General features: G+C 40.7%; 1 protein-coding gene across 1 annotated transcript in view; it reads right to left on the bottom strand.

The window, feature by feature from the left end:
- LOC103080910 (transmembrane 4 L6 family member 1-like) overlaps positions 1–10,905 on the bottom strand; it is a 21,734-nt gene that overhangs the window by 3,328 nt on the left and 7,501 nt on the right. Inside the window, exons 2-3 of the mRNA XM_007449660.1 lie at positions 9,451–9,516; positions 623–768 (exon numbers count right to left, since the gene is read on the bottom strand). Coding sequence (XP_007449722.1) covers positions 623–768; positions 9,451–9,516 — 212 coding nt within the window. The remainder of the gene's footprint in view (positions 1–622; positions 769–9,450; positions 9,517–10,905) is intronic.

Genomic DNA, 10,905 nt, shown 5'->3' with positions numbered 1-10,905 from the left:
CCCCCGCCGACCTTGCTGTGTGACCCTAGGTGTGCTGTGTAATTTCCAGGTCCCATATGTAAGAAATCTTTATTTTTTCAAAGTTTCTTGATGGTTATTGCTAAAGGGCGTCTTGCAATCATAATAAGAACCACAAGGACTGGTCCAGCCACAACACTGCTTATTGATAGGCTGAGATCGTTGCAAAACAAACCCCAAATTTGACTATTGTCTCCCCAATTAGACTGTGAACAGGCAAGGTGTAAATAGGCAAGTGGTCTTATCCCTCTTTTGGAATCCCTTCTCTAATCACAGCGCCTAGTCAGTACTAAGCAAGCCCTCAGCATGTGCTCACCTGTGTTTAATAATGGGGGAAAATGAAGTCAATGTATTTTACTGAATACCTTGGGTGAACTGCTTAATTCATGGGCACACCTTGCCTTGGCCAGTCACCTCTAGAGATTGGTGATTTGGGAATAAATGTGTCAGTCTGGTACAGAGAGAGGAGCAAGACACCAAGTATGAAAGGAGGTACCTGGCCCCACTACTACATAGTCAATTCTCAGAGCACACACTCTTTGCAGTCATCACGGTATCATCTTTAGATGTTAGACACGGACCCAAGGCCATAAATGCTACTCACTCCAGGGAATAATTCCTGAACGGGTAGGTGTAGTTTCCACTGCCTGTGTCACAGAGGGGGCCACTGAGCAAACCCAGTGAAGAAATGACCACACAATACACGGCACCCACAGTGCCCTGTATGGCCAGGAGCACAGGGAACAGCATCTGCAATGGAACAGAATCAGAAATTCAGTGCAGCAATGCAGAGGGAGGTGGTGGTCCTTTTGAAAGATCCATCCTGAGTTTCCTGGCAATTGAAGAGGGGAGTTGATCTGGTGGGCATCCTTGTTTTGCTTCCCAAATGCACACAAAAAATGGGGGCAGTAGAGCTGAGAAGACCTATGTCCATTGATCTGCTCCATTTCCAATTCTTTTTTTTTTTTTAAACATCCTTATTGGAGTATAATTGCTTTACAATGTTGTGTTACTTTCTGCTGTATAACAAAGTGAATCAGCTATACATATACATATATCCCCATATCCCCTTCCTCTTTCATTTCCCTCCCACCTTCCTTATCCCACCCCTCAAGGTGGTCACAAAGCACGGAGCTTATCTCCCTGCACTATGCGGCTGCTTCCCCCTAGCTATCTATTTTACATTTGGTAGTGCATATATGTCAATGTCACTCTCACTTCACCCCAGCTTACCCTTTCCTCTTAAGGGTACTTGAGGACTTGTCCTCAAGTCCATTCTCTACGTCTGAGTCTTTATTCCTATCCTGCCCCTGGGTTCTTCAGAACCTTCTTTTCTTTTTAGATTTCATATATATATATATGTTAGCATATGGTATTTGTTTTTTCTCTTTCTGACTTACTTCACTCTGTATGACAGACTCTAGGTCCATCCACCTCACTACAAATAACTCAATTTCATTTCTTTTCATGGCTCAGTAATATTCCATTGTATGTATGTGTCACATGCTCTTCATCCATTCATCTGTTGATGGACACTTAGGTTGCTTCCATGTCCTGGCTCTTGTAAATAGTGCTGCAATGAAAATTGGGGTGCTGCAATGAACATTGGGGTGCATTTTGAATTATGGTTTTCTCTGGGTATATGCCCAGTAGTGGGATTGCTAGATCATGTGCTAATTCTATTTTTAGCTTTTAAAGGATCCTCCATACTGTTCTCCATAGTGGCTGTATCAATTTACATTCCCACCAACAGTGCAAGAGTGTTCCCTTTTCTCCACACCCTCTCCAGCATTTGTTGTTTGTAGATTTTCTGATGATGCCCATTCTAACTGGTGGGAGGTGATACCTCATTGTAGATTTGATTTGCATTTCTCTAATAATTAGTGATGTTGAGCAGCTTTTCATGTGCTTCTTGGCCATCTGTATGTCTTCCTTGGAGAAATGTCTATTTAGGTCTTCTGCCCATTTTTGGATTGGGTTGTTTGTTTCTTTGATATTGAGCTGCGTGAGCTGTTTATATATTTTGGAGATTAATCCTTTGTCCATTGATTCGTTTGCAAATATTTTCTCCCATTCTGAGGGTTATCTTTTCGTCTTGTTGATGGCTTCCTTTGCTGTGCAAAAGCTTTGAAGTTTCATTAGGTCCCATTTGTTTATTTTTGTTTTTATTTCCATTACTCTAGGAGGTGGATCAAGAAAGATCTTGCTGTGATTTATGTCAAAGAGTGTTCTTCCTATGTTTTCCTGTAAGAGTTTTATAGTGTTCAATTTTACATTTAGGTCTCGAATCCATTTTGAGTTTATTTTTGTGTACGGTGTTAGGGAGTGTTCTAATTTCATTCTTTTACATGTAGCTGCCCAGTTATCCCAGCACCACTTATTGAAGAGACTGTCTTTTCTCCATTGTATATCTTTGTCTCCTTTGTCATAGATTAGTTGACCATAGGTGTGTGGGTTTAGCTCTGGGCTTTCTATCTTGTTCCATTGATCTATGTTTCTGTTTTTGTGCCACTACCATATTGTCTTGATTACTGTAGCTCTGTAGAATAGTCTGAAGTCAGGGAGTCTGATTCCTCCAGCTCCATTTTTTTCCCTCAAGACTGCTTTTGGCTATTCGAGGTCTTTTGTAACTCCATACAAATTTTAAGATGATTTGTTCTAGTTCCATAAAAACTGCCATTGGTAATTTGATAGGGATTGCATTGAATCTGTAGATTGCTTTGGGTAGTATAGTCAGTTTCACAATATTGATTCTTCCAATCCAAGAACATGGTATATCTCTCCATCTGTTGGTATTATCTTTAATTTCTTTCATCAGTGTCTTATAGTTTTCTGCATACAGGTCTTTTGTCTCCCTAGGTAGGTTTATTCCTAGGTATTTTATTCTTTTTGTCGCAATGGTAAATGGGAGTGTTTCCTTAATTTCTCTTTCAGATTTTTCATCATTAGTGTATAGGAATGCAAGAGATTTCTGTGCATTAATTTTGTATCCTGCAACTTTACCAAATTCATTGATTAGCTCTAGTAGTTTTCTGGTAGCATTTTTAGGATCCTGTATGTATAGTATCATGTCATCTGCAAACAGTGACAGTTTTACTTCTTCTTTTCCAATTTGTATTCCTTTTATTTCTTTTTCTTCTCTGATTGCCGTGGCTAGGACTTCCAAAGCTATGTTGAATAACAGTGGTGAGAGTGGACATCATTGTCTCGCTCCTGATCTTAGAGGAAATGCTTTCAGTTTTTCACCATTGATAATGATGTTTGCCGTGAGTTTGTCGTATATGGCCTTTATTATGTTGAGGTAGGTTCCCTCTATGCCCACTTTCTGGAGAGTTTTTATCATAAATGGGTGTTGAATTTTGTCAAAAGCTTTTTCTGCGTCTATTGAGATGATCATATGGTTTTTATTCTTCAATTTGTTAATAAGGTGTATCACATTGATTGATTTGCGTATATTGAAGAATCCTTGCATCCGTGGGATAAATCCCACTTGATCATGGTGTATGATCCTTTTAACGTGTGGTTGGATTCTGTTTGTTAGTATTTTGTTGAGGATTTTTGCACCTATATTCATCAGTGATATTGGTCTGTAATTTTCTTTTTTTGTATTATCTTTGCCTGGTTTTGGTATCAGGGTGATGGTGGCCTCATAGAATGAGTTTGGGAGTGTTCCTTCCTCTGCAAATTTTTGGAAGAGTTTGAGAAGGATGGGTGTTAGCTCTTCTCTAAATGTTTGATAGAATTCACCTGTGAAGCCATCTGGTCCTGGACTTTTGTTTGTTGGAAGATTTTTAATCACAGTTTCAATTTCATTACTTGTGATTGGTCTGTTCATATTTTCTGTTTCTTCCTGGTTCAGTCTTGGAAGGTTATACCTTTCTAAGATTTTGTCCATTTCTTCCAAGTTGTCCATTTTTTTGGCATAGAGTTGCGTGTAGTAGTCTCTTAGGATGCTTTGTATTTCTGCAGTGTCTGTTGTAACTTCTCCTTCTTCATTTCTAATTTTATTGATCTGAGTCCTCTCCCTCTTTTTCTTGATGAGTCTGGCTAATGGTTTATCAATTTTGTTTATCTTCTCAAAGAACCAGCTTTTAGTTTTATTGATCTTTGCTATTGTTTTCTTTGTTTCTATTTCATTTATTTCTGCTCTGATCTTTATGATTTCTTTCCTTCTGCTAACTTTGGGGGTTTTCTTTGGTTCTTCTTTCTCTAGTTCCTTTAGGTGTAAGTTTAGATTGTTTAATTGAGATTTTTCTTGTTTCTTGAGGTAGGCTTCTATAGCTATAAACTTCCCTGTTAGAACTACTTTGGCTGCATCCCATAGGTTTTGGATCGTCGTGTTTTCATTGTCATGTGTCTCTAAGTATTTTTTGATTTCCTATTTGATTTCTTCAGTGATCATTTGCTTATTTAGTAATGTATTGTTTAGCCTCCATGTGTTTGTGTTTTTTATGTTTTTTTTCCTGTAATTCATTTCTAATCTCATAGCGTTGTGGTCAGAAAAGATGCTTGATATGATCTCAATTTTATTAAATTTACTAAGGCTTGATTTGTGACCCTAGATGTGATCTATCCTGGAGAATGTTCTGCGTGCACTTGAGAAGAAAGTATAATCTGCTGTTTTTGGATGGAATGTCCTATAAATATCAATTAAATCTATCTGGTCTAGGTGGCATTTAAAGCTTCTCTTTCCTTATTTATTTTCATTTTGGATGATCTGTCCATTGGTGTAAGTGAGGTGTTAAAGTCCCCCACTATTATTTTGTTACTGTCGATTTCCTCTTTTATAGCTGTTAGCAGTTGCCTTATGTATTGATGTGCTCCTATGTTGGTTGCATACATATTTATAATTGTTATATCTTCTTCTTGGATTGATCCCTTGATCATTATGTAGTGTCCTTCCTTGTCTCTTGTAACATTCTTTATTTTAAAATCTATTTTATCTGATATGAGTATAGCTACTCTAGCTTTCTTTTGATTTCCATTTGTATGTAATATCTTTTTCCATCCCCTCTCTTTCAGTCTGTATGTGTCCCTAGGTCTGAAGTCGGTCTCTTGTAGACAGCATATATATGGGTCTTGTTTTTGTATCCATTCAGCAAGCCTGTGTCTTTTGGATGGAGCATTTACTTCATTCACGTTTGAGGTAATTATCAATATGTATGTTCCTATGACCATTTTCTTAATTGTTTTGGGGTTTTTTTTGTAGGTCCTTTTCTTCTCTTGTGTTTCCGACTTAGAGAAGTTCCTTTAGCATTTGTTGTAGAGCTGGTTTGGTGGTGCTGAATTCTCTTAGCTTTTGCTTGTCTATAAAGCTTTTGATTTCTCCATCGAATCTGAATGAGATCCTTTTTGGGTAGAGTAATCTTGGTTGTAGGTTCTTCCCTTTCATCTCTTTGAGTATATCATGCCACTCCCTTCTGGCTTGTAGAATTTCTGCTGAGAAGTCAGCTGTTAACCTTATGGGAGTTCCCTTGTATGTTATTTGTCATTTTTCCCTTGCTGCTTTCAATAATTTTTCTTTGTCTTTAATTTTTGCCAATTTGATTACTATGTGTCTCAGCATGTTTCTCCTTGGGTTTATCCTGGTTGGGACCCTCTGCACTTCCTGGACTTGGGTGGCTATTTCCTTTCCCATGTTAGGGAAGTTTTCAACTATAATCTCTTCAAATATTTTCTCTGGTTCTTTCTCTCTCTCTTCTCCTTCTGGGACCCCTATAATGCAAATGTTGTTGCATTTAATGTTGTCCTAGAGGTCTCTTAGGCTGTCTTCATTTCTCTTCATTCTTTTTTCTTTATTCTGTTCTGCAGTGGTGAATTCCACCATTCTGCCTTCCAGGTCACTTATCCGTTCTTCTGCCTCAGTTATTGTGATATTGATTCCTCTCGTGTAGTTTTCATTTCAGTTATTGTATTGTTCATCTCTGTTTGTTTCTTCTTTAATTCTTCTAGGTCTTTGTTAAACATTTCTTGCATCTTCTCAATCTTTGCCTCCATTCTTTTCCCGAGGTCCTGGATCATCTTCACTATCATTCTGAATTGTTTTTCTGGAAGGTTGCCTATGTCCACTTCATTTAGTTGTTTTTCTGGGGTTTTATCTTGTTCCTTCATCTGGTATATAGCCCTCTGCCTTTTCATCTTGTCTATATTCCTGTGAATGTGGTTTTTGTTTCACAGGCTGCAGGATTGTAGTTCTTCTTGCTTCTGCTGTCTGCCCTCTGGTGGATGAGGCTATCTAAGAGGCTTGATGGGAGGGACTGGTGGTGGGTAGAGCTGACTCTCTAAGAGTTTTATAGTGTCTGGCCTTACATCTAGGTCTTTAAATCATTTTGTGTTTATTTTTGTGTATGGTGTTAGGGAGTGTTCTAATTTCATTCTTTGACATGCAGCTGTCCAGTTTTCCTAGCAACACTTATTGAAGAGGCTGTCTTTTCTCCATTGTATATTCTTGCCTCCTTTATCAAAGATAAGGTGACCATATGTGCGTGGGCTTATTTCTGGGCTTTCTGTCCTGTTCCATTGAACTATATTTCTGTTTTTGTGTGAGTACCATACTGTCTTGATTACTGTGGCTTTGTAGTATTGTCTGAAGTCAGGGAGCCTGATTCTTCCAGCTCCGTTTTTCTTTCTCAAGATTGCTTTGGCTATTTGGGGTCTTTTGTGTTTCCATACAATTTGTGAAATCTTTTGTTCTAGTTCTGTGAAAAATGCCATTTGTTGCTTGATAGGGATTGCACTGAATCTGTAGGTTGCCTTGGGTATTATAGACATTTTCACAGTGTTGCTTCTTGCAATCCAAGAACATGGTATATCTCTCCATCTGTTGGTATCGTGTTTAATTTCTTTCATCAGTGTCTTATAGTTTTCTGCATACAGGTCTTTTGTCTCCTTAGGTAGGTTCTCTCCTAGGTATTTTATTCTTTTTGTTGCACTGGTAAATGGGAATGTTTCCTTAATTTCTCTTTCAGATTTTTCATCATTAGTGTATAGGAATGCAAGAGATTTCTGTGCATTAATTTTGTGTCCTGCTACTTTACCAAATTCATTGATTAGCTCTAGTAGTTTTCTGATAGTATTTTTAGGATCCTGTATGTATAGTATCATGTCATCTGCAAACAGTGACAGTTTTACGTCTTCTTTTCCAGTTTGTATTCCTTTTATTTCTTTTTCTTCTCTGATTTCCGTGGCTAAAGCTTCCAAAACTATGTTGAATAATAGTGGTGAGAGTGGGCAACCTTGTCTTGTTCCTGATCTTAGAGGAAATGGTTTCAGTTTTTCACCATTGAGAACGATGTTGGCTGTGGGTTTGTCATATATGGCCTTTATTATGTTAAGGTAGGTCCCTCTATGCCTACTTTCTGCAGGGTTTTTATCATAAATGCGTGTTCCATTTGCAATTGTAACGAATGAAATCACACACTACAAAATTGTGAGCAGGAAATGTAACTTATTCATCACTGAACTCTTAGAGCCTACACACTGCCTGGCATGTAATATAGGTGTACTTCCAGTCTCCTAGTCTGCACTCACAGCAGACATCAGTTATTGATCTCAGTACTCTTCCCCCAGAAGAAAAAGCACCACAGTCCTCAAAACAGAGCAACTGACTTTTTGGTATTGGCTTTGTTTGGAACCTAAATGAAACCTACTCGCCATCCTGGTGGTGGGTGTTCAGTAAGTGTTGTATGATTGGATGAATAAATGAATAATCATTTTTCTAATGTCTGAGTCAGCGATCAACACAGGGCCTTGTACTGTGTACCAACGCCATAAACATGTTGACTGGATGGGTGAATGAGTGTGACAGCGAGGCAAGTGTCTGGGACAGGTGACCTCCTGGCATATTAGCGCATTAGATTGGGGCAAAGCTGAGGGACGCGTTTGCTTCAAAACATGAGCTCTTATTCCTGACACGTCCATGTTGTGTCTTTCTTACCACAGGAAGTGAGGGAGGGGCTGGCTGGAGTTGAATGGAATGACTCAGGGAGCTCCTTGGAGATGGTCCTCAAATGACCTGGTGACCAAGGTCTCTGTGGAGGGTCTGACTGGGGACTGCAAGGGTTGGGAGAGGGGACTCTGGGAGTAGAAAAGAAGTGAGACAGTGTATGAACTAGGAATATAAGAACAGTGAACAGCTTGCTGTGAGCAGGGACCTTGGTAAGCAGGTTTGTATGTGGGAAAGAGCACGATCTTGGGGGTCAGGAGACCAAGACTAGTCCCAGCTCGGCCAGACCTGCCTTCCCTGGGTGTGTCTTGAGAACCGACCGTGTGTCAGGCATCTGGGAGTATGTAGATGATAACTGTGGACCTTGCCTTGAAGAAAGCAGCTTATATTCTTCTTGGAGTTGCATAAATAGTCCTATATGTCCATTCCAGCTCTAAGATTACAGCCATGCGAATCTGGGCAGGCCACTCAGCCTCTCTGGGAATTTCCTTTCCTATTCATCAAATGTAGACAAGTTTGTAAAATTTGTGGTGACAGTTCCATTGGTTTCTTCCAGCAGTGTTGGGCAGTGGAAAGAGCAGTGGTATAAGAGGGCCACATGTCAGGAACAAGACATAAATACATAATGGATACACTTACAGAGTGTCAGCCTTCTGTTCTTCGTGGGGCGACTGTAAGAGAGTATCTATGAAAGAGTTTTTGACAGTAAAATCTCCAATTCCCTTCTTGCTCAAATCCCAGTTCTAGGATGTGTTAATCTACTGGCTGTTAAGGAAATAAGAAAGCCAGAGGATGGAGGGTCCTAGACCTTCCCACAGACAGACAGACTGATAGAAACAACCAACCAAACCCTGGCAGGCTGGTCCACCAGAGCTTACAGGCTTTGTGTGTTAACGACTCTCTTTATACCCTCTCCAGGCTCATTCTTCCTGGGATCTCATGCAATAACCCTCATCACTGTTGGAGAGAGCCCTGCATAATATCACTGTACTTTAAAAGGAAGTATTTGTCATTTAGATGTGGAATCTAAAAAATAATAAAAGTGGATGTATATGCAAAACAGAAACAGACTCACAGGTACAGAAAACAAACTCATGGTTACCAAAGGGGAGAGGGAAGGGGAGTGGGACAAATTAGGCATATGGGATTAACAGATACAAACTATTATGTATAAAATAGATAACCAACAAAGATATACTATATAGCACAAGGAATTATACCCATGATCTTGCAATAACCTGTAATGGAGTATAATCTGCAAAAATACTGAATCACTATGCTCCACACCTGAAACTAACACAATATTGTAAATCAACTATATTTCAAGAAAACTAAATAAATGAAAGGAGGGTATTAGAAGTACTAGGCTACGGTCAATGGGTTAATAGTCTGGCCTTCAGAAGAGAGAAAGCTTGCAGCCTAGGAATTAAACCCTTTTGGGGGTATGGGTGGGAGTCGAAACATTCTGTAGACCCCACAGTACTTACCCCACATCTGTGAGCACAGCAGTCCTCTCCACCTCCCCTCAACATTATCAGTGCTGGCACCATAACCTGTGGCAAAGAAGATGCTCTTGTAATGAAGGGAATGTTACCATTTGGGGACAAAGTTCCAAAACTCAAGCTATTTTAAAATGTCTAATGGTTCCTCATTGCCTGTAGGACACAACACAGGTCCTGGACATTGTACATAAGCCCTCATGCCCTACTCCTGACCTGCCGCCAGAGCCTCACCTCTCCTCCATAGAGACCTCTTGACACACCACCTTATGGGCCTCCAGGGGACACCCGGGACCTTCCTGCCTCTGGGCTTTTGAATATGCCCTTCACCCTTTGCCATCAGATAAACTCCTATGCACCTGCAAAGGGTCAGTTCAAACGTTATCTTTTGTACTAGGCTGAACGAAAAGGCTCCCCCCGCCCCCCGCCCTGCCAAAGATATATTCACTTCTGAATCCTGGGACCTGTGAATATTACCTTATATGACAAAAGGTATGATTGAGTTGGGATCTTTATTATTTATTTATTTACTTATTTTTTTTTTTTTTTTTTTTTTTTTTTCACACACACACTCTCTCTCCTCTCCCATTTGCGGAGCACAGGCTCCGGACGCGCAGGCTCAGCAGCCATGGCTCACGGGCCCAGCCGCTCCGCGGCATGTGGGATCTTCCCGGACCGGGGCACGAACCCGCGTCTCCTGCATCGGCAGGCGGACTCTCAAGCACTGCGCCACCAGGGAAGCCCTATTTACTTATTTTTGACTGCCTTGGGTCTTCGCTGTGGTGTGTGGGCTTTTCATTGCGGTGGCTTCTCGTTGCAGAGCGCAGGCTCAGTAGTTGTGGCGCATGGGCTTAGTTGCTCCACGGCATGTGGGATCTTCCCAGACCAGGGCTCGAACCCATGTCCCCTGCATCGGCAGGCGGATTCTTAACCACTGCACCACCAGGGAAGTCCCTGAGTTGGGAATCTTAACAGGAGGAGTTTATCCTGGATTATCTGGGTGAGCCCTAAATGCAGTCACATGTATCCCTACAAGAGAGAAGCAGAAGCAGTTCTGAGAGACACACAGAGGAGAAGGTGATATGGAGACAGAGACTGGAGTAATGTCTTTACAAGCCAAAGAATGCCAACAGCCACCAGAAGCTGCAAGAGGCAAGGAATGATTTTCCCTTACAGCTGAGAACAGGGGGCCCCGCCAACACATTTACTGAGAGCTTCTGGCCTCCAGAACTGTGAGAGAATCAATTTCTGATGTTTTAAGCCACCAAGTTTGTGGTAATTTATTATAGCAGCTATGGGAAACAAATACATCTCCTCTTTGTAGTGTTCAGTGACCCCCCCACTCATCCACCCCCGGCAAAATGAATGGTTCCTTCCTTCCAGTCACTCCATCCTGTCGCACTGAGCGTGCTCATTCTCCTTTTACCACTGGGTTATGAGTGC

The sequence above is a fragment of the Lipotes vexillifer genome, unplaced genomic scaffold (assembly GCF_000442215.2).
Source record: "Lipotes vexillifer unplaced genomic scaffold, Lipotes_vexillifer_v1.1 scaffold536, whole genome shotgun sequence".
Lineage (NCBI taxonomy): Eukaryota > Metazoa > Chordata > Mammalia > Artiodactyla > Lipotidae > Lipotes > Lipotes vexillifer.
The sequence above is the reverse complement of the archived record's forward strand: the minus strand, read 5'-3'. Positions and strand labels throughout refer to the sequence as shown.